General features: G+C 35.3%; 1 protein-coding gene across 4 annotated transcripts in view; it reads left to right on the top strand.

Annotated features, from left to right (window-relative positions):
• The window catches only part of TMTC2 (transmembrane O-mannosyltransferase targeting cadherins 2), a 382,782-nt gene that overhangs the window by 260,127 nt on the left and 98,099 nt on the right, over positions 1-24,556 (top strand). For all 4 annotated transcript variants that reach the window (XM_054696178.1, XM_054696179.1, XM_054696180.1 and 1 more), the window contains exon 8: positions 8,183-8,304. In XM_054696178.1, coding sequence (XP_054552153.1) covers positions 8,183-8,304 — 122 coding nt within the window. The remainder of the gene's footprint in view (positions 1-8,182; positions 8,305-24,556) is intronic.

The raw sequence follows: 24,556 nt of genomic DNA, 5'->3' as shown, positions 1-24,556 counted from the left end.
GAAAATTGAGGTAATGTTATGTTATCCTTGGGAAATTCATTAACTAGAATTCAACCCACTTGAAAGATGCAATTTGGGCAATACTTAGATGAAATGGACAAAATCATCCAAAAAAATAAAATTTGCATGAAGGATGTAACCTGAAAATTGGTGTTAAGGAAATGATGCCATCATAGCCCATAAACAGGCAAGTCATAGAAAGTTTAAATATATTAATAATTGTATGTACTTTGCTGTATGCATATTTGCATCTGTTTTTTTCCCAACAAGTACGGAAAGATTGTTTTCTACATAAAGATCTTATTTATCTTTTTTGATTGCTGAGTAAGACTCCATTTGCATCAACATGGATGGAGCTGGAAGGCATCATGCTCAGTGAAATAAGCCAGAAAGAAAAATATTGGATTGTTTCACTTGTAGGAGGAATGTAGAGGATCCAAATCAGGGATCAGGGTGACTAAGTAATTATAATAAAGTAAAAATCACAATCAGCAGGCAATTATAAATCAGAGACATTCTGCAGTGTGGAAAAGAGAGTAGGATCAAAACGGGTGGAAAGAGCACAGGGGACTATGGTGATGATACACAGGTGAATGGGTGGTGGGAATTTCACGGGGACTATAACCAATATGAAAATGCATACATTGTACAAAAATGATATTAAAAATATATAAAATAAAGTAATAATTAAAAAATCTTATTCAACTCTCCAAATCAGCTATTCATTCTTTGGTTTCAATCTTACCTATACTGATATATGTTATTACAATAATTGAATGAAGAATGAAAATACATCATGCAGTTTTATTTCAGACTGCAAAGTGGCTTTTTCCCCCAACATATTAATTATGGGCATGAGTTTTTGTGAGTACTTATAGAACTTTATTTTCAAGTATTCATTACAAATAGGAATGATTATTTAAATTTCTACTATAGCTTAATAACTAACAATGTAACAATTTATAGTAAAAAATTAATTACATATTATAGAGACATTGATCCAAGAATACATATTAAATATATTCATAAAAAAGTATATAAATTGAAAAACTTTATTATATACTTCTGACATTTACCTGAAAAATTCAAGTCCTATTTCTCTGAAGAGGATTATTTTCGTTAATTCTTTATAGGCTTCTATATTATTTTCTCGTTCTTTTTCCTCTGTTGTAAACTTTTGGGTTAAATATATAATTTAGCAGTGTTTGCATGTTTCTGTGTTACCTAAGTATTTCAGTTACACTAAGCTACTTTAGTATATATATTTTTTCAGGACATCATTACATTTTGTGGAAAGACATCACTTCCTCCAGTAGACTCTAATACATGCACACCTAGTCCCTTTGTTTTTTTTGGAAAATTCTTAGCATTTAATAAGATTGTCTCCAACATGTGTTGACTAATTATTAATAGTGATTTATTTCCTTGAAAACATGAAGGGAATTGATTAGCCTGGAGAGCTTCAGGATCTACAGTTAAAAGTATAGAAATGTTGATAGAGGCTTCTGGCATTTTTCCAAGTTAAATTTTGATGGCACATCAGATGTTTCCTATATATAACTTCACACTAAAAATTAAGAACCTTCTTAACTTTTACTGAAGTTAACCTCTTTCTTGATCATGAGTGTTTTTACTTTATTGAAATTCATAGTAGTTCTCCCCATCACCACATTTTCTCTCTGTTTTAAAACTACCCTTTTTTTTTTTTTTTTCCATTTGCCTGTTGGCCATTTGCATTTCAACATCACTTGTAATCAGGGAAATGCAAATCAAAACTACCATGAGATAACATCTTACACCAGTGAGAATGGCACATATTAAAAAAACTAGCAACAACAAATGTTGGCGAGGGTGTGGAGAAAAAGGAACTCTCCTGCACTGCTGGTGGGAGTGCAAACTGGTCCAACCACTATGGAGAGCTGTGTGGAGATTTCTGGACCTACTAAACATAGAGCTTCCATATGATCCAGCAATTCCACTCCTAGGTATTTACCCAAAGGACACAGAAACATCAATTCCAAAGAGCACCTGCACACCTATGTTTATAGCAGCACTATTTACAACAGCTAAGCTTTGGAAACAGCCCAAATGCCCAAAAATAGACTGGATCAAGAAGATGTGGTACATATATACCATGGAATATAACTCAGCATTCAAAAAAGATAAACACATGCAATTTGCAGCAACATGGATGGCACTGGAAGGGATCATGCTCAGTGAAATAAGCCAAAAAGAAAAAGAAAAATACCAGATGGTCTCACTCATAGCAGGAATCTAGAAAACTTAAATAAGGGACCAGGAAAATGAATAACTATAAGAAAGTGAAAATCAAAATCAACAAAAAACTATGAACCAGAGACACTTTTTGGGGGGCGGGGGGTGGGAGGGGAGGGATTGGGGTCAGCATGGGGGGGTTGCAATTGTATGGGGAATATAAAAATAAAATTTATTATAAAAGAAAAAAAAAATAAAAGAAAAAAAAATAAAACTACCCTTTTCTAAAAAATGTAATAATTATCTTGTGAACAACCAAACCCTCAAAAGAGTTTTAAAATTAGATAAATTACAACAGAATGCATGCCCTTCAAGTAAGGTTTCAGTTATTGGCAGCAGCACACCTTTTAGAAACTATGTGGAGTGGTTTATGAGTGGTTCCTTTCTTTAGAAACCAGAAAAAATGTCATATCCTTGGTGAAGCATCTTGCAAAGATAGCTTCCCTCACCCCACCTCCCCTCTCCTCTCTAGTGTGCTTGTGTTGCAATTTTTTACCAAAATGCTTTTGAAACTTGTCATTCCTTGAATTGTAGCTAGGTGTATGCAATTAGTGTTTGTACACCTCACCTATTCTTGTTCCACTGTTGTGATTTTGCAGAGTCATTTGCTCTCTGTATTATTATTTACTTGACATTTTTCTTCATCTATCACCTGAAAGCATGTTTTAATACAGATTAAAAAAACTTGAACTTGTGTTAAATGTCTTAAAAGGCTTTGTGTTGTTTCATGTGCACCAAAAAATCAAACTTTGCTCAGTACTGCTACATCTGTTATTCATTTGTTACTAGATTGTAGGTGCCCTGGTGGCAAGAATGAATGATATGTCATTAACCTTTATCTCTACCATCATACACATTACCACTGTTGGTTAATTTAAACTGATATGTAAGTTATATAGTCAAGAATATTAAAAATATTTAATATTTATTGTAAGAGTTGGGTACAGTGTGATCACTTTTGATAAGGGTAATCACAAAAGATTTTTTTGTTTTGTTTGGGAGTCTAAATTGAATCTTAAAGTGAAAATATATGACCCTGAACAGGGCAGGAGAAGCAGAAGGTGACTCTGGCAGATATGGGTTCTATGTCCCACTACATGTTCATTCTGTATTCGAAAGCTAGAGTTGTCCAGGAATTTGAAACATGAGAATCAGTGAGATCTAGACTATTACATCATCAATAATCCAACATTCTTTCCTTTAAGGAGTTAGCCTTTGCCTGGGTTATTTAGACCTGGAGCTTTTTAGGCAGAAAGAGTGACATTATTTGTTCTACATCTGAAACCATTTTATATCTGCCTGAAGCCAGCCTGGAGACATCCAAATCCCTTTTGTCTGTGAGTGAATCGGAAATAAATCTGGGTGATGAACCTGATCACTATATCATTGCACAGAAAATCTTCTCATTCTTATGAAAGTGCCTTTATTATGTCATTTTTGTAGGAGAAGAAGGAAAAATAGTCATCATAGCTTCTTTCCTCCTGGGTACTATAAACATCTTTTTCTATTATTGTAAGTTAAAAAGAATTACAGTACCAGAGAAGATAGTTTATTCCTCATCTTTCCACCCATTACCAACCAAGTATCTTCATTTCCTTTATTAAATTTACCAAATTTTCTTTTCCTGTGGCCATTTTATTCAAGGAATTTTTATGATTTTAATACTTTAATCTTGCTTGGAGGATTACACATATAATTCTCTTCTACAATGATGATCCTTGTGTTACTTTATCCCCCTCTGTAATTATTTTTTTTATAATATTTGGGCACAATGGCATAATAGGAAAGCCAGAGAGAACTGTATCTGGCATTTGTTATTTTTAAACATTGAGCATATTTGTTAAGCTCAGTGAGCCATAGTAACTTCATTTATAAAATGAGATTGATGTTTATTACAGTATAGGGAAGATGTAAATGTGTAAAGATAATAAATATTGAAACCTTATTAGGTATTCATTATATAATTCAATATATAATAAATTTCACGTGGTAGGCTACTTGGTGCAGTAAAAAAAAAAAAACAAAAAAACCCACAAACTTTAGTGCCGTTCGAGCCTTTCAGGATGGGATTATTAACTTTTTAACAAGCCTTTTTCATTCGTGAGCTTTCCTCCTTATTCATAAAATGAGAATTCTAAACCTTACTTTGGAATGAGGAATATAAAGTTCCTACCTTGTCATTGCCAGAGATGATATAGGTACTCTTTGTCTTGTTTGTTTCCTCTTTACTGAGTTTCCTTTTAAACACATTTAAAATTCATCCCTGATCATTTTCTTGCATTTTAGGTTTTGCATCTTCATTTTATTACTGCTTTTATAGGCTCTCTTTGTGTTAAGGTTCACCTTAGAACTAAAGTGCATCTTACATTCAGTAGAGTTCCCTCTTAAGAATTGAGTACCATATGCATTAGAACATTTTTAAAGGTCAAGCATGTATTATCACTGCTCTTACTTATTCTTTTAATTCAATAGATAAGCCCAAGGCAAAGTGAAATGAACTTGATGGTCAATGAATCACAAGCTAGAAAACAATTTTTCCATGAATAAGAAAGAATATAATTTTCACTTGAGCTGGAGAATTTCAAAGTTTCTGATGATTTCCTATCAGTAGGTTAAAACAAGGTGCTTTGAGCATAGGTTGGCCTAAATTTGAATTGCAACTTTACTACTTTTAATCTTTATGATTTCATGTGTTTTGTTTAGCTACTCTACTTCTCCATTTTCTTCTCTCTAAAATCCAGGTGATGACATTCCTTAATGAAAAATGTGATACATATATAAAACAACTATCATAGAGATTGAAAATATAAACCTACTCTGAACAATTTGTTGATAGTGTTTGAATAGTGGGTAATGTATTAAAACTCCTTTGGGGACCATTCTATTGTACATGTTCAATGGTATAGAATGAGGAATGGGTGTGACTAGGTCAGAACGTTGGTCCCTTATAGCTTCCTTCCCAGTTCATAATGAGCCTTTGATGAATGACCATCATTGTCATCACTGTTTTACTGAGATACACCAATGGTTAAATGAAGTTTTTCTAAGTTGTAGTGAATAGTATCTAAGTGGGATAATTATTTACATTTTTTCATACATTTTCAAAGATGCATTTGTTCCATTTTATTCTTTATTTGTAGCCCTTTGATGTTTTCCCCATCTCATAATCTTAAATAAGTTGCTCATGAGTTCCTACTGAATGGACCAACCATTATTTAGCCAATTAATATTTTTTTATTTAAAAATAGGTCTTAAAAGAAATCTTATTTCTGACTTAGACAAAAGTAATACACTTTAAAATGATTTTCAAGCACCAACAACTTAAATTTAGTAAAGATTTGACTTTCAAAAGCACTCTAGAATTGGAATTCTTTTCTCTTTTTCTGTAAGAAAAAAAAACAACTTTGATTGTTCTACGACTGAGTTGAAGTTATGAAAAGTAGATACTATATAAAATGCAATCATTATACAACTTCTAAAACCTAATCTTATGAGTACTTAACAGACTCAAAATAGAATTTCAGTTTGATTCCAAACAGAGCCCACTAATGCAAGCCTATCTCTCAGCTCTAACTCTAAAGTTAGTATATTTGTTATACTGACTTCAGACATGATTTTAGAGATAAGTAATTACATACAAACTAATTTCTGTAAAGTTTTAGTATTGTTATATGTTGTTCATCCTTTCTGTTATATATTTCACACCTAGTATTTTAGTATAAAGTAGTAGTTTATTTTTCCCAAGAAAAATTACTGTTTGTTTTATTCGGAAATGTTTGTTATTTAAGACGACAAAAGAATATTTAGCAAACAGTATAAGGGTATATTGAGATACCATAATAAAACAGTAAATTATTACAGAAAGTTACAGATAAAGAAATCCCTCCCTAAACATACTATACTAACAACTATGAACATTTCATAAATTCTACCCATTTTGGTCTTTGCTTCAGAATTACTTCTTATTCAATATGTGATTTAAACTAACAAATTCTTCTCAAGTTCAAACATGTTTTAAGTTTCAGGGAAAAAATAAAACAACCATTTCCCAGCCACCATTTTTATGATAGTATAGTTTAAGTTCTTATAATGAGAAATACAGAGATGTGTGTGAGCATATTTTCATGTATACATGTTATTTTCACCGATAGTTTTTACTAATTAGCTAAGCAAAAGATACTCAAGAGGTCAAGAAACTGAAATCAATTCATCAGAACCGTTTGTATTGATAATACTTTGTTAATATATGGAGAATATGATTAAAATAAAAGGAAGCCAAATTTTCCATTGAAGCCAGATATGTACAATCAGTGTGGGTAATATCTTTAGGAAAAGCCTTTGATTACACTTCTAAATTGAAAAAGCTATCATAATTGTGATTAGTTAATCTATGATGCTTTGCTTGAAAAATAATACAGGTTACCAGTTTATTGCCTGCTCTTTGAAATTTAGTGGGTCTATCTCTTAAAATCATAGTATTTAACTTAAATACATAAATCATCTTAAAGTATAATATTCCCATCAAGTGAATATTCCTATGCATTAATCATAATAAGGGCAAGGGGAATTATTTTAAGCAAGCAACTGATGTATGTTTGGCTTTATTTCTAATTTCTTTTTCTCCTGGTTGGTTGGTTGGTAATAAAATGCTAGTTGATCGGTAAAATTTGCATAACTTGAAAGTAATTACTGATAGTTGAAACATGTCAGACTACCTTTGTACATGGTGTTGGACCAGCTAAGCAATTGTTAGATACTCTCTTTTCCAAATGAAACTAGAATTTTATTTATTTATTAAAATATAAAATGTATATCATTTCTGAAAAAAAATAAAATATAGCACTGATGCTTAAACCAGAATATTTTTATCCCCTCAGTGAACCTTACTTTCTCAACACAGTTATAAGACCTTGAAGAGGAGAAAGGATCTTAAACTTTTCTCTAGGTCTTGCATAATGCTCTCTGCTTAGTAGTTATTTTACAGACATCCTATTCCTAAAGAAATGATTGGATGTGAATAAGAAAGAACAAATAATTATACAGAAGAAAGAGCAGGCTTTAAACTAAGAGAAATTGTGACAAAGGGCATATGCTTAGAAGTCAGATGTTCCTGGGATAAAAATGAGAGCTTTACCATTTGTAATATCTCTTACCTATTTACTCTTAATTTTTCCAAACTTAAGTTTTTTCATCTGTAAAATGAAAACTACGATGACTTTGGGGAAGTCACTTGAGATAATGGGTGAAAATACTTGTCACAGCATCTGAGATTCCATGGAATATAAACATGATAAGGTGGTGCTGTTGAAAAATACCGGATAGGGCCTCCCCTTGTGGCGCAGGGGTTGAACGCTGGGCTGCGAGGCTGCCCAAAGCCTCTGTAGCGCCAGTTCGATCCCCGGCCACTGGGCGGGGGTCCCACATGGCGTGACAGACCTCTCCTGCCGCCCTCTGCTCCCCTCAGCAGTGTACCTTGGTCCTTCTGCCTGTTCTGTTCCCGGCTCTGGCTCTGGTGAATTCTCTCACCCTCCCGTGCTTCTGACTGTACCCAGTGCTTGTATAAATAAATAAATAAATCTTTAAAAAAAAAAAAAAAAAAGAAAGAAAAATACCGGATGGTCTCACTCATAGCAGGAATTTGGAAAACCTAAATAAGGGACCAGGAAAAAAACTAATTATAATAAAGTAAAAATAAAATCAACAAGCAAACCAGAGACATACTATGTGGTGGGGGGGAGGGAGTAGAATAAAAACAAGAGGGGTGGGAACTGTATGAGGACTATAACCAAGAGGAAAATGTATACATTGTGCAAAAATGAAAAGTGATGTAAAAAATATATTACAAAAAAAAAAAAAAAAGAAAAGAAAAGCCATGTCCTCAGATCGCTTTTCATGAATCTCTTTACAGGTGAAGCATACATGAGATTAAGCAAGCTTCCTGAAGCAGAGCATTGGTATATGGAATCATTGAGGTCCAAAACTGACCACATTCCTGCTCACCTCACCTATGGAAAACTGCTAGCTCTAACAGTGAGTTATTACCTTCGTTACCCTTTAGAAGTTGGTTTTCTCTATTCAAATTGAGGTGATTTGAAGTACTGGGTTCTTAGCCAGTAGCTTAGCTGCTGCGATGTAATGATGCCAATATTGGGCAGAAAATACAGAAAAATATATTCCTTTGGTTGGGGGTTTGCCATAAAGAAAGTGTGATGTGTTATGATTCCTCAGGAAATTTAATGGAATTATATAAATGGAGAAACCCCAAACATGATTACATAATGATATTGTCTTAGTATTTGTCTGAAGATTATCTTCTGCAGGCATCTGCAATGGCTGTAATATAGAACTATAGCCTGGTTCTTTTAAATTATATGAGATTTTGTGTGTATGACAGTCAGTGAAACCTGGAATCCTACTAATTAGATATCATTCTATGAATAACGTGACCACTCTGTAATGAGCACGGGAAACCACATTTCCGTGAAAATGGTGTTAGTTTGAAACATAAAAAATTACTAATATTCTACCATTGTGAGTTCTAAAAATTGTCATTAAATGTGCTTCAAAGTAATATTAATATTTTTATTTTATACAATAGGGATTGCCCAAAATATTAATTTTCTCAACTCACACACCTAATAAGTAAAACTAGTCTTCCATTTTCACCTGAATCTATTATTTTTTTAGCTAAACCATCTAAATTCTCTCCAGTATTAATAAAAATAAATATTATAAAAACAGTGCAAATGGTCAAGAAAATGATTACTAAGTGATTTAAAGAAAGTTATAATATTTAAAATGTAGTCACATTTTATTTCCACATAAGTTGTGGATTAAACACCTAAAATTATTATGTGTCAATTTTAAGACATAATAAAATGCTATTCATGCAATTATATTAGGCAGACTAGATAACCAGAAAACATCCCACTAAGGCATCTCTAGATATGGTTAATAAAATCTGACACAGTTCTTCCAGCCTAAAATGAGGGCAGTTCATATAACTCCACCTAAGAATGGAATTCAGATATACCTTTTGCTCTGGCTTCTATCTCTGAGATGCTCTTACGAAATTATTTTTCATTATGTTAATAAATGACTGCCTTCCAAAAAATATCTACACAATAGTTTCAGATACCTCATTATCAAAGGGGAAAAAAAAGCAGTCTTTTAGAAAAGAAACAATTTAAGCCTTAAATGTACTTAGACTGGATACACCTGGACTGTCACCTCTTTGGACATAGAAACCTGTATCCTTTTCTTTTCCTTCTTTTTAAACCTGAGTAAGTTGTTTCCTGTATCAAAAATGTGACTTATACATTTATTTTTTATTTTATTTTTTTAAAAAGCACATTTAAACACAAGAATTAGAAGCTTTAATTTATAGAAATATAGAGAAAGGAAGGAAATACTTATGTATAACAACCCAAATTTTAATCCCCCCAAGCAAAACTTTTATAGCTTCTGACCTGATGATCAGATGAAATACAAACCCTATTATGGAATGACTTAAATTCAGAGTGCCAAAAACCCCATAACCATCTTTAACAGTTTCTTTTTGAATTATGAGATTTGGCAGATTTTTGATCCCAGTGGATTGCTTTTGTCTAATTTTGGGTTTCTTGGCTTGGTAATATGCCATTGATTTAACATGGAATTGGCAAGGTGGAAAATGCCACACATTTTGACTTCTGAATGTTTTAAATCTATTATAAAATGAAATAGATTAAAAGTCTCAAGAGAAAAGGAAATAGAATGATGTTTTTACAGTTTTGTCGAAACTGACCAAAGGTAAAATATATAAAATGAACATGTAGCTATATTAGACTTAAAGTAAGGTTTTCATTAAGAATTATATTTTATAAGACAAATTAGGAAATATATTGATTATTGGTGTTATTACAGCAAGAAGAGTGATACACTCAGTACATTTTTGTACAAATTTCTCTTTCAGAATTTATGTATGTATGATATTTAGAAAAGTTCAAAGGGATTTAGAATTTCCCAGCATGCTTTGATGAATTCCATAGACCAAATCCGTTTGTATTCCTCTGCCAAAAATGCCCTTTTCCTCTATGCTAAAATTTAATGTCCTTTGTGAACTCTTGCCTGAGTCTTTCAAGCAGTTATCTTTTTCCTTTCTCTGTACTTAGATACAACTATTCTTTCTCTGTAATTGCACTTTACAGATTGAATGGCAGGCATAAATCTATTTCTGTCCTTTGACACTAGACATAGGGCAGTAACTCAGTCTTACCTTTTTGCTCTTTAGTTTTTGGCATTTCATTTTCTTGATAACTATCCTGTATGCTCCTTCTGCATTTTTCTCTATTCAGGTAATTTCTGGACTGGATACATCACTTTTTAATATTTTTGTTTCCCTGCACCTATTCTTATTTCTTCACTAATCTCTTCATTTGGTCGGTACATGTATTGAGATTTACTACATCGTGCTAGGCATTTCTGTATTCATAGTGATATGTAATAAATAAATGAAGGCTAAGGTGTGGGTGCAAAAAAAAGTGTGCATCTCTTGACTGCCTTTATTTGACTTGTGTTATTTCATGAACTTTATAGTGGGTCTTAACCACTTTTTATAAATGTGGAAACTGAGCTTCAAAGATTTAAGAAACATCCCCAAGAATAGCATAACTATTAAAATGGTAGAATTAACTTCATCTCAAGGTTTCTGAATTGAGAATTGTTAAATTTCACTGCGTATTATTTTTTTAAATGGTTTATTTATTTATGCATACAAGAGCTAGGGTATAGGCTAGAGGTCCAGGGGGTGGGGGTTGAGAGGATTCACCAGGGACAGAGTGGGGAACAGAACAGGCAGATAGACTGAAATACACTGCTGAGGTGAGCAGCAGGTGAGACAGAAGAGGTCTGCTGCGCCATGTGGGTCAGCTCCCTTGCCCAGGATCAAACTTGTGCTGCACTTGCTGCTGATAGTTTCATAGTACTGAGACTTAACCCCTTGCACCACCCGGGAGGCCCTCTACCCCATTTGTAGCGAGGCAACCAGCTGCAGGGCAGGCAGGGGGCCAGGATGCTACAGGTCAATATTAAGTAATTTTTAGTGTAATTTTTTTTTCTGCTTATTATACCTTATTCTTTTTCTCCCCCCTCCCCTTTTTGAAACTTAAATTTAGATATTACCTGTAAATACTAGTTCAGTTTGAATGGTTAAACACTTTTTTTTTTTTTTTTATTATTAGGTGTCATATGTCATGAATTTAGGATTTCTGTTTTTGGCTACTGCATTTTAACTTGAATACAACATTTCAGGCCACCTAGGGAGTAGTTCTGCTTTAGGGTCCCTGGTAGCTTCCAGGTTTAAATTATCATTGGGTCTAGGTGACATGAAAATATATGAAATATGTGTAACTTTCATACCAATGTCATGTCCAATTAAAATACTAAACATGAACTCTGTTTAAAATAATGATTTATCCCTACTTTGAACTTTGTTACCTATGGCAAATGCCATGAATTTTCAATTGGGCATACATTAGAGAAAAAGGAAGAAATGATATTTCCATTTTTGTATTTCAGATGACTTCACAGTTTTTCCTAAAACTGTGTGATCTCTAGTTGTGTGTACATCCTACTTTGATTTTTGTCTTGACTTTTGTCCAGTGTAATTTACCTAAGCCAAATATTTTTCAGTTTTTTGTGAGCCAGTAAAATTAATATTGACTAAAATTTCAATAAAAGCTACTTGGCTGTTAGCTTATTTTCCAGATTTAAGTTAGTAGGAAAGAAGGAAGGATATGGGTGACTGTAATTCTTGATACAGAAAACCTTTATTTTGGCTACTGCATAGAAGTGTGGAGCCAGAGTTCTGTGTCTAGCCAAAATTAATTGAGCTACATAAAATTCCAGTTGTGAAAGTACTTGAGGTTCAATAGAAAAGTTCCATACCCCAGGCTAAAGTGGGGTTGGTATAGTCTATTTGGATATGTCGTGCTCTATGTTTCTTGAATTTTTTTTGTAATAATTTTTATTTAGACCTGAGGTTATTTTTTCATTTGGCTCTCTTTAGTGCTTAGGTCTTCATTCTTGCATGTTGACTAACACTTAGGTTGTTTTATTGTAATCAGCACAACCATGGTTAGCTAAGAGGGGGAAGGGAACAAAAATAATTTTTCCTGTGACTCTGAATGATGATTATGGATGTGTTCAATATAGGATACAAAATCTATTCTGTGGAGAAGGAAGGAATAATGTAATATGTTGCTAAAATATTGGATGAGATTTAGGTAAAAATTGAATATGATGTTTAGCTACGCATTTTTAATATGAAGTTGCTTTGTATAAAATTTATGATTTAACATTCTGGCAATAATATAATTATCATTGTATTATTTCCACTTTGAAGCATAAGGAATCTGTCAATTAATTTTTTAGAAACCACCCTCTTACTCCAAGATACACATTTTGTTACCTAGAATCAATTTTACAATTACTCTTACTTATTGCCACAAAGTAACTAGCAATCCAAATATCTCCAAAATATGTCTGATTTTATTCTGCCTTTTGTATTTCAATTAGTAGAAGTCATCAATCAAGCAATTTTCTTTTGCCTGATTTTTTTTTTAAAGATTTATTTATTTATTTATACAAGCACTGGGTACAGTCAGAAGCACGGGAGGGTGAGAGAATTCACCAGAGCCAGAGCAGGGAACAGAACAGGCAGACTGAGGAAATACACTGCTGAGGGGAGCAGCGGGCAGCAGGAGAGGTCTGCGTGCCATGTGGGACCCTCCTCTGGTGGCCGGGGAGCAGCCGGGGATCGAACCGGCGCTGCAGAGGCTGCGGGCAGCTTCACAACCCAGCGCTCAACCTCTGCGCCACCGGGGAGGCCCTCTTTTGCCTGATTTTATTAGGAGTAATACAAGTTAAAATACTCAAATTCTGTCATAAAAGGTGAAATGAACTAATTCTAGCTGCTTTTTGTTTGTGAATACATGCTGCTATGTTTGAAAATAGTCACTTTTTATTTGGGAAAATAAGATTATATTGCTTTTAAACTTACATCTCTTTGTTAATATTTCCCTGTTTGGTTCTGTATTTGGTGTGTAGTCACCATTTAGTGCAGATTAAGTAGTCCAGCACTCTCAGGCCCTCGTAATTCCTTGTACTCTGATATCCTGTGTTATACACGGAGGGATATAGCTAGAGAAGTGGCATCCCTCATAAATATAGACTGACTTTCTTGTGGGACTCCAGAAAAATCAATCATTTATAAAAACCTGCATGCAATACATATTTGCTGAGCTTGAACTCTGTCTCATGCTCTGTGATAAACAGTGGTGATATAAACACCAGCAGGGCACTTCCTTGGCCTCATGAAGACCTCAGTGCATTCTATTTAGGAGAAATTCAAAACAGGAGCCGCTGATGGTTACTTCATCTGTGAGCTACCATGTTGGTAACAGGTGAAAATGGCCTTTTTTTTTTTTTTTTTTAGAAAGGACAATTGCCTTAGAAACTTAATCTTGTTTCCTCATTTTTTTTAAAGATTTATTTTGTTTTTATGCATAGAAGAACTGGGTTACAGGCCAGAGGTGTGTGTGGGGGGTGGTGGTGAGAGGATTCACCAGAGACAGAGTGGGGAGCAGAACAGGCAGACTGACTGAAATACACTGCTGAGGGGAGCAGCAGGCGAGACAGGAGAGGTCTGCTGCACCATGTGGGTAGCTCCCTGGCTGGTGATCGAACTCGTGATGCAGTGGCTGTGGTTAGCTTCATAGGTTGCGTCTTAACCCCTTGCGCCACCAGGGAGGCCCTTATTTCCTCATTGTTTACTTTTTATTCTAGGCATAGGCTCCCACATCATTTAGTAGGCATTTCCTCCACTTTGTCACCCTTTAATTTGCTAAAGAAACTCCATTGATACGTTATACTCTGACTTAACTTCAGGAGTTCCAGCTTGTTATTCTTCCTCCTACGTCATGTTTACTCTCCTGTTATGTAATAAAGAATGACAGCATTTTAATGTGAACTGTTTTCAGGTTATGTTTTATATTTCCTAGTTTGCTAGTTGTTGTTGTTTTAATTTAATAATATATCAAGTAGAGAAAATCTGGGTATCTCTTCTTTTTAAAACAGCATCCTGTTTACGTCTGTATTCACTCTGGAGAAAGGTGAGGCTGGCTACATACATTTTCTGAAGCAAGTATGTTTCCTCACAGGTAGTTGAACAAGGCTTCCACAAATGGAGAGTGCCTTTTTTTTATTCCCTTTGGCATTTAACCATATATATTCATTTTCATACCTGTACACAAATGTATATATAAAGAAAGCTACATCTGTTCTAAGAAGTATAAGTTGTCATATTTGCATTCTTTTTTTTTTTTAAGATTTATTTATTTATTTATACAAGTACTGGGAAGAGTCAGAAGCGCGGGAGGGTGAGGGAATTCACCAGAGCAGGAAACAGAACAGGAAGACTGACGAAATACACTGCTGAGGGGAGCAGCGGGCATGGCAGGAGAGGTCTGTCGTGCCATGTGGGACCCTCATTGGTGGCTGGGGATTGAACTGGCGCTGCAGAGGCTGTGGGCAGCTTTGCAGCCCAGTGCTCAACTGCTGCACCACCAGGGGAGGCCCCATATTTGCATTCTTATAAATAATTTCAGAACCAGCTGGGCATGCTCATGTTCACAAGCCCTAAGTTGTGGGTCTTTCTCCCTTATATTTATCTACATTACTTTTGAGTAACGTACATCGCCTTTAAGCCTCAGCATGCTAAAGCATGAAGCCTAAGGAACTATAGATTATAGCCTTAGTTTTTATTAAAATTATACTTCATCTAAGCAGCAGTTAAGAACTATTGTAAGTTCAACTTCATGTTTAGCAAGTTCTAAGCTTCTGGAACCATCTGAATTTCTCATTCTTTCCTCCTTTGACATGAATCCTCATCTGTTCTTTTCTATCTCATGAAGAATTGAATATTGCATATTGGGTGGCTCTTGACCCTGACTGTTCATTGGTCAGTTCATCACAGAACTTCTTGCAATTAGCTCATGCTCGTTATCATACAAAGAACAAGGCTTTTCAAGTAACTACTTCCTCAGGCAGCCAATTTGATATGCTCTAAAGATGAGGAAGCTCAGGTTCACGAAGGGTTAAGCCTTAAGTTTGTGTCAAAAGTATGTGCCTCATCCTACCCCTTGGTTTTTTGGAAAGCTGTGCTATTTAAATTATTCTCCAGCCTTTTTTGTTTTTGATTAAACATGCATATAGGTACCACCTGTGCATGAGTGCCTAACTTCAAAGTACATAAATTATTTTTAAAACAAGTCTTCATTCGTTTTTTAGATTTTCTTTATATAATAGAGTTCTGAAGTGAAAAGGCATTTCCTGTGTATATTAAATAGAAAATTTTAGCATGGTCACCATCATTCACCATAGTTCTCCCACCACCAAAGCACCCATAGTTTTCAGAGACCCTTGTGCAATCCCCACCACCACCTTGTTTTCAACCCTCCTCCTCTGGATGGATACCTCCCCTCCTGGATGCCTCATATTTATGACCACCAAGAGGAGAAATCATATATTGTCCAATAAGTAACCAAAATGTAAGAAAAAAGTACCACATTTAAAAATTTAAAAAATTATCTTCCCCCAGGTACTATAATTACATAAAATAAATTCAGAAATACACACACACAGAATTTTTAACATAGACAATTGCAAAAAGGATTTATTTACCTACATATGTGCATTAACTAGAAAGTGGCCAATAACAGTGAAATTTGAAGATTAATTTTCCATTTAAATTGTATGCGGTATTCAATTAACAATATATAGTATTTAGTTTCATATTTTAAGTTTTGAAGGATATAGTATGATATTTTAAACTGAAAGAGATGGGAGACAGGGAGGTAGACCTGGCTGAAGTGACATGACCTTATACCTGGTAGAATATTGAGTTGTAGCCAAAACACCTGAGTGCTTACCTGCTTAGAAATTTATTTCTTCCCACAGTGGAGAGCATAATTCTTTTTAAAAGGCTAAAATTGCAGGACTCTCATTTCTGACGTATAATTGAGCCCCTTTGTCAAAACTGACAGGACAAGGTACATTCTGGAGCCTACACTGTAATTCAGCCTACATAGTAATAACAGTACTTTAGGTGGAAGACAGCACCATGATGGGGGATTCGTACATAAATTGGACTGTTTGGTCAGTTTGACATTAACCATGTGGCACTAGGTTTTAGATGGGCACTGAGCATTGTATAAAGCCATGTATTATAATGTCACATAATGGAGAAATAGGTAACAAAGTTGTTAGATGTAATGATCAATCCAGGAATTTTTTGTCCCTGGAAAACAGAACTTGAAGATATTATCTCCTGCACACTTCATTTTATTCCTTATTTCTTGAGATGAAACAGCAATAACTAGAAAAGTCCTTCTGTGTGTTTAAAACAGAAAGTTAATCATGCTAAGCAGAAAATTATTGCTCAAAAGTCTATGGTTTTATGATTCTCTTTTGCATATCTCAAAGAAATTACTTCAGCAGAGATAGAGGGTTAAATTGAAATTTATTGCTTTGGCTCAAGATAGCTTTCTGGTGGTATCTATTTTTCTTTTTCTAACCTAGGGTGTATTTTCACTACAAGTGATAATTTTTTTCATTCCATTTCTATTTATGTGGTAGAGGAATCTTTCATTCCTTTCCACTTTACCATACAATAGTGTATGTGTATGTTGCTGTATTTGATCACTTTGTTTTGAATATAAATATTAACAAAGCTGACTCAATAATGTTGCTCACAAAAATTGCTTTTACTTCTTTTACTTGCTATTAAGGTGGAAAAAATAAAATACAGTGAAATTTAAGGGTGTCAAGATTTTACCACTGCCATTATTTCTTTGAAACTTTCTATTAGAACAGTGTTTCCAAAAGGACAAAATAGATTCCTAAAATATTTTTCTTAAAAAAATTAAGTCATCAGATTAGTATGGGAAAAGCTGTATACTCTATTTCCTTTTTTAAATATGTTAATATATACATTGATTTAGCCAGTATCTTTGTCCTGTGACCTTCACAATTGTTTTTAAAGATTTATCCATTTATGCAAACAAGAGCTGGGGTACAGGCCAGAGATGTAGGGGGGGGTGAGAGGATTCACCAGAGACAGAGTGGGGAACAGAACAGGCAGACCGACCAAAGCACACTGCTAAGGGGAGCAGCAGGCGAGTCAGGATAGGTCTGCTGTGACATGTGGGTTGCTCCCTGGCCGTCCAGGGATCAAACTCATGCCGCAGAAGTTGCTATTGCTTCATAGTGCAGTGCTTAACCCCTTGCGCCACCAGGGAGGCCCGACCTTCACAAATGTTTATGTTTGTATGACTCCTTACCTTTTGCCATCACAAATGAGACCATAAACTCTAGAGGAAGCTGATGTAGGAACAATGACCTTCCACGACTGCTCTGGGACAAAGCTTTAATAAATCTTCTGCCATGAAGTCCTTTGTCATGAAACTATGGATATATTTCAAAAGGATTACTCTTCTCCCCTGCCATTATCAGGAATAAATTTTTCCTATGAGAACTTGGTCAAGCTCCTGGAAGTAAAGTCCATGAAGTTTGACCATCAAGACTGCCTTCAAGAATTTCTCACTCCCAAGCTAGTCCCATACTTAGCCTCCAGCAAGTAGTCAAAATTACAGTTCAGTGTGCCTACCAGTTAATGACTCTATTGTCAATAGCTTTTATATCCAATAAGCAGATCCCAGCTATTATTCTCTATTTATGTTTCTTTATCTCAATCTATGTTTATGTTTGTATCTATATCAGTACTTTGGAAATTGCAGGTATTGGTGGAATGTGTTACTTATGTTTCCTTACCCATGACTTAAATCATACTGTGTTTTATGTAGTAAATGCTTAATAGCTTCTCACCTATAGAGCTGCTTATTTCAAAAACAGAAACATTTATTAAAACATATATGATCATGTAACTTGCTTTGCTTCTCCATTAGCTTTTCATCACCTAAGAGGGGATACACCTATATGAACACTTGGTTCTAGATTGCCTGCTTTCCTCTGCCACTTATCAACCCAGTGACTTTGATCATCCTACTTGTCTCTGTCTCATTCCATTCATGTATAATAAAGGCAAAAATAATTCCTTGTTGTGAAAACTGTCCAGAAGTCAAATGAGTTTATACATCAACATAAAGCATTTTATATGTAGAACACTGTCAGGTATGCATATTGTAAGGGCTTAGTATGTGTTGGTAGCCATGAGGGCAATACCATGATTCTTATTTAGTAAAATCTTTGTCTTTGTAAAACCTGAGATGTTTATTATTTGGTCTTAGCTATCCTTGATCTTTTTCATCAGCCATTGTCCTCATAGTATTAAATGTTATTTTGTTTGTTTTTGAGGTCACCATGGTCAAGGACATTTATATATGATTCAGAGATAGATGGTTACGTCTCTTCAGGATTAAACTTCTGATGGCTCCCTAAGTATGACACATCTGATCATTCTTTGTCTTTTCCAAACATGCTGCTGCCTTGGCCTAGGATATCTTTTTTCTATCTCTACCTGCCAGCACCCTCTGCATTCACCTAATCTCATCTCTAACACTTGTTTTTGAGAAAGACTTACTGATTCTTCCATGCAGCCCTAGTGCTTCTCTTCCAGGGTTTGTATTGCACATAAATATCAATACGACAAACTGAATGCTAATGTATTATTGTTGTTTATTTCTTAGGCAGTGATAGTAGGAGTCATGTCTTTTCATTACTGTGATCAGCTTGGTGCTTAATACAATACATCGTTATTCAATAAATGTTTATTGAATTTAATGTAGGTAAAAGAGCTCTGAAGCAGAGATTGGCCCAATTCAAATGATGTTTACAGTTAGACTATTGCACTGACACCCCAGTACTCCTTCCCACAGGGTTCGTGTGTCTGTCTTTCACACTAGAATGAGAGCTAATATGTCAGTTTTGCTTATTTGGTTTTTTAGATGCTAATGGAGAATCTTACACAGCAATAGCTATTCATTAAACACGTAAATTATCCCAGTATTGCATGGTGAAGGAAAGGATGAGAGAAGGAAAAATAAGTTTGGGAGGATAAATGACCAAGAGAAAGGTTTGCACAAATTACTGATAGAAAGGGAAAATGATGATTCAAGTAGGTTAGTGTAAATATAAAATTAAGAGCTTATGTTTTTTTGTTTTTCCTTCTTTTGGTTAAAAATGTCAAGGATTGGGCCTCCCTGGTGGCGCACCAGTTGAGCGCTGGGTTGCGAAGCTGCCCGCAGTCTCTACGGCACCAGTTCTATCCCTGGCTGCTCCCCGGCCACCAGAGGAGGGTCCCACATGGCGCAGACCTCTTCTGCCGCCCGCTGCTTCCCTCAGCAGTGTACCTCAGTCCTTCTGCCTGCTCTGCTCCCCGCTCTGGCTCTGGTGAATTCTCTCACCCTCCTGCACTTCCCAGTGTTTGTATAAATAAATAACTAAAACTTAAAAAAAAGAAAATGTCAAGGATCTGCAGCATTTAAAAAGGGACTGAGGGCCTCCCCGGTGGTGCAGTAGGTTGAGTGCAGCGCTGGGAAGCTGTCTGCTGCCTCCGCAGCACCTGTTTGATTCCTGGCCGGCCAGGGAGAATCCCACATGGCACGGCAGACCTCTCCTGTCTCTCCCACTGCTCCCCTCAGCAGTGTATTTTGTCAGTCTGCCTGTTCTGCTCCTGGCTGTGTCTCTGGTGAATCCTCTCACCCTCCCGTGACTCTGGCCTGTACCCCAGCTCTTGTATAAATCAAAAAAAAAAAAAAATCTTTAAAAAAAAATAAAAATGGACTGAAAAGTAAATTTAAAAGCTCAAGTAATTGGATAACAACATTTTTAAGTTTAAAATATATTTTCTTTTTTGTCTCAGTAAAAGTGATAGCATAATTTATGAATATAGAAATGCTATTAATTATTGAAAGATAGAAATGAAAACTTACAAATTGAATATAGTTATTTTTTCCATTTGATAATTTAGAGGAATGTGATCTTCTGGCTGTTTTGCTCTGATAGCCTGGAGCATAATTTCAGAAGAGTTCAAAATATAAATCATTCATTTCAGAGGGAATTTGTAGAATTTCAGAAATAGAGATAGTGATGATAATATGTATCTTTCTGACAGGTAGAACAGAGTTTGATAATTCTCTGCTATTTTATTATATATGATGTCTGCCAGCCAGGAATATTATATTTTATTATATATGCTATATATATAGTATTATTTAACTATTAAAATTATCATAATATTTATATGTTTTGCTTGAAAAATCAATCTGATGTATAAATTTGATGGGATGGAAAGCAATATGAGCTACTTTCTACAAAAACTAATGTAAGTGAATTTATACTGCTGATACTGGAAGAAATAGGCTTTTCTGCCTACAGTTTTGCTCTACTTTTGCTAAAGTTAATTTGTGATCTTCAAGAGTATTAACACAGTATCACTTGCTCAATCTGAAGCACTATTTTTGTAAATATTAAAATACCTCATGTACTAAAAGACATTTTAGTACATTTGTACTAAAAGACATTTAAGAAATCTTTATTTGGAAATTTGAGAACTATTTTTAGATATCCAAATTCTTGTGAAATTAATGGATTAATGTTAGTATTGTAAGCCACCCACATCAAAAACAGTCACAATCCCTGAAAAAAAATGAGGATGTCTTTTGTATAAAGACAGAATGATTTATTTTTAAATGACCCTTGTTTAGGGACATAGACTGGCAACACCCAAACTGCCTTTTCTACACTGTTTCTTATCCTTCAGCACAGAAGCTCTCTGCTGAAAATGAATTCCCTGTGTTTTTTGTACTCTTACTATTTCCCCTATTGCCTATTCATTATATATTTTAAAAACATATAAACTAACACTATCATGGTCATCTGTAACCATTTACTTTGAGAAAGGAGAGTGACAATCAGATTTATATAAAATTGTGTGTTTTTTAAAAGATTTATTTATTTATGCATACAAGAGCTGGGGTGGAGGCTAGAGGTGTGTGGGGTGAGAGGATTCACTGGAGACAGGGTGGAGAACAGAACAGAAAGACTGACTGAAATACACTGCTTGAGGGGAGCAGCAGGTGAGGCAGGTGTACTGCGCCATGTGGGTATCTCCGCGATACGTGGGTATCCGCACTGCAGAGGCTGCAGATGGCTTCACAGCTCTGCACTCAACCACCTTTGCCACCAGCTTTTTAGGAATGTTTTGCTTCTTTGAAATAGTAGGTATCTGAATGTTGCAATATAGAGAGTTCACCATGTTTTTCATTTATGTAAGATTGGTGGCTCCTTGAACCATACTAACAGCTTCAACCTGAACTTGCCAAATCATGGCAGCATCTCTAAGAGAAAGTGGACCTTTTGGAAAATACATGCTTCTAGATGGAGCAAATGTATTCTTACACTGTCACCAGTATTTATATGGGTTTTCCATTATGAATTAGAGTGGTCCTGAATACTGTGAATTCTCACTTCAGTGTTAAGCTTTGGTTTTCTCCCTGCTTTCTCTTCAAGCTCTCTTATCCCAAATGTAAATTTTATCTACAATATTCTAAGACATTCCAGAACACGAGACAATTTGATAGACAGCTAAGTAATTTGGATCTTAAAATTCTTCTTTTGGTTTGTGTTACAAGGGTGCTATTTTAAATCCATGAAAAATTATCTTCTATTTCCATGACTTATCTTTGGGTAAACAGATTTAGGTAAGAAGTGAAGTAACTTTTTCTCTGAGTTCTTATATTGCTGTTTTAAAATACATATTTCTCTCCTTTAACTCGTTTAAAATGCTATACATAGATACTGTATGGTCCCTATTACACATGTACTGTCTTATATCAGGAGGCATCAATGTTATCAGCAGGTATCATTCTTATCCCTGTAAGGTACTGAATTTCTGAAGACATCATACAACTTGCCCATGTAATCCAGTTACTTTAGTATCAACCTTAAAGAGTTGATCAAACTCAGTTCTACCTGATTCCCAAATCTATGTTTTTTGTCTGTATGCCAATGCTTATCTTTTTATACCATATCTATGTTTATTTTAAAATAAAACCCCTTTAATAAATCATTCAGTAATTTCATAATTTATACCCCCTATATTCAAAGTCCATTTTGTGTTTTTCATGATACGATCCATATGCCCCAAGTGTACATGCATTCCATTTTCAGAAGTCAAGTCAGTTATGTTTCTTCTCAAGTCTGCTTTATATTTATTGCAATTGTGAAGGACTGGTGTTGTGTTAACTACACTGTCCTCGGGCCTCCCCTGGTGGCTCAGGTGATTGAACGCAGTGCTGTGAAACTGTGCTGTCCACAGCCTCTGCAGCCCCAGTTCCATTCCCACCTGCCCGGGAGGCTCCCACATGGCGCAACAGACCTCTCCGGTCTCACCAGCTGCTCCCTTCAGCAGTGTATTTCGTCAGTCTGCCTGTTCTGCACCCCGCTTTTTATCTGGTGAATCCTCTCACCCTCCTGTGCATCTGGCCTGTACCCTGGTTCTTGTATAAATAAATGAATCTTTAAAAAAAAAAAAAAACTACACTGTCCTCTTAGAGATCTTTGCATCACTTTGATAAAAATGCTCTTATGATTGGGAGTATCTACTTAGTCTCTCTTGGATCTCACAGATAAACCTGCCAACTCAGATGTCAATATAACTGCAGAATGTGTTGAAGGCAATTTGGGAGGTTGATGGTTAGTGAATCCTGTGGGGCTTCGTCTCACATTTTTCCTACCATGGTCACAAGGGTCTGAAATGTTGACAGTGATAATTTAGCCCTAAGCAGAGCTACTATTAAATTGTCTAGAGGCAAAGAAGCTCAGACTTCCTCTTCTCCATCTCTGAGTCACCTCTGTACTCACTTTTCTCCTATTAGTGACCCACTCATTTTTGTGTGATACTACACATTTTTCTTACTGTGAGAGAGAGAGAGAGAGAAATAATTTTGTATGTGTGTATGCTTCACACACATGTGTGTATCAGCAGGTATTATTCTTAAACCTGTAAGGTACTGAGTTTCTGAAGATATTATATAACTTGCCCATTTAATCCAGTTACTTTAGTATCAACCTTGAAGAGTTTGATACTATGTGTGTGTGCTTCAACTAGCACACTGTACTGCTAGGAATTGGGAGTGATCCTGTTCAGTGATATGCTTGTCATATGCATTTATTTATATATATATATATATATACACATTCACTCCACTGGTAACATGCCAACCTCTGACCATTTGCTGTGTATGTGTGTATTTCTCCTTTGTACTTATTTCAAGGTTCCTGTAATCTTATGTGCTACCCCTAGTCTCTTCACAACTCAAACAATTGCGTTTTGCACTAAAATGTACTGTTTCCTACAGACAATTGTTTTTAAGTCACAGAAGAATACTATTCACAGAAGGTGACTCAAGAATAATGAACCTGACAGAAAGTAAAAATTTGGTCAATTTAGTTATTCACTAACCTTATTTTGACCAAGAGATGTGGTAGTTGGTATCAAATTAATCTTTGTAAACTACAGATTTTTTTTACGGTGTTAAAATATGGAGGAATATCTCCATTAGACTGACTTTCTAAATGATTTCCTTAATTTGGATCTTGTAAAGAGAACTTTGAGCCACCAGCACTTGGACTGACTAGATACTCAGTTGTCTTGGTGGCTGGCCAACTTTCCCTCCATCTGTGAGCTGAAGCACGCCACCTCCTTCTTGCAACCTCCCTGATCCTTCAGGCAGAATAGATGCTTGGGTCTCTGTTTTCTCCTTATGTTCTATGCATATGTCTAGCAAGAGCCCTTTTAGGTATTACTTTGCAATTGGAACAGGCCTCCTTTCAGAGTCCCCATGACATTACTCAGTCCACACAAGTGGAAGTTATTTTATCCTCACCTATCTGGGCCTCACAGAGTGCAGGGCACGTAGGAGAAACACAACGAGGGCGGATGGAGGGATGAATACAGGAGCAAATAGGTAAACCCTTACTCTAGAAAGCTTGCTTTTAAATAGCATAATGATTACTGGTAGTCAACTTCTGGAACAAAACTATAATATAATAGCACAAGCTGTGAAAACCAGATTGTCTCTGTTTGAACCTGATTTCTGCCAAATCAAGCTTTTGTTCCTTAGGTAAAGTACTTAACCTCACTATAGCCTCACTTTCTAATTTTGTAAAATGGATAATAGTAGCATCTCAAGTGTTTTGTGAGGATTTAATGTGACAACAC

Source organism: Talpa occidentalis, unplaced genomic scaffold, assembly GCF_014898055.3.
Source record: "Talpa occidentalis isolate TD23 unplaced genomic scaffold, MPIMG_talOcc4v2.1 talOcc4.16, whole genome shotgun sequence".
Lineage (NCBI taxonomy): Eukaryota > Metazoa > Chordata > Mammalia > Eulipotyphla > Talpidae > Talpa > Talpa occidentalis.
The sequence above is the reverse complement of the archived record's forward strand: the minus strand, read 5'-3'. Positions and strand labels throughout refer to the sequence as shown.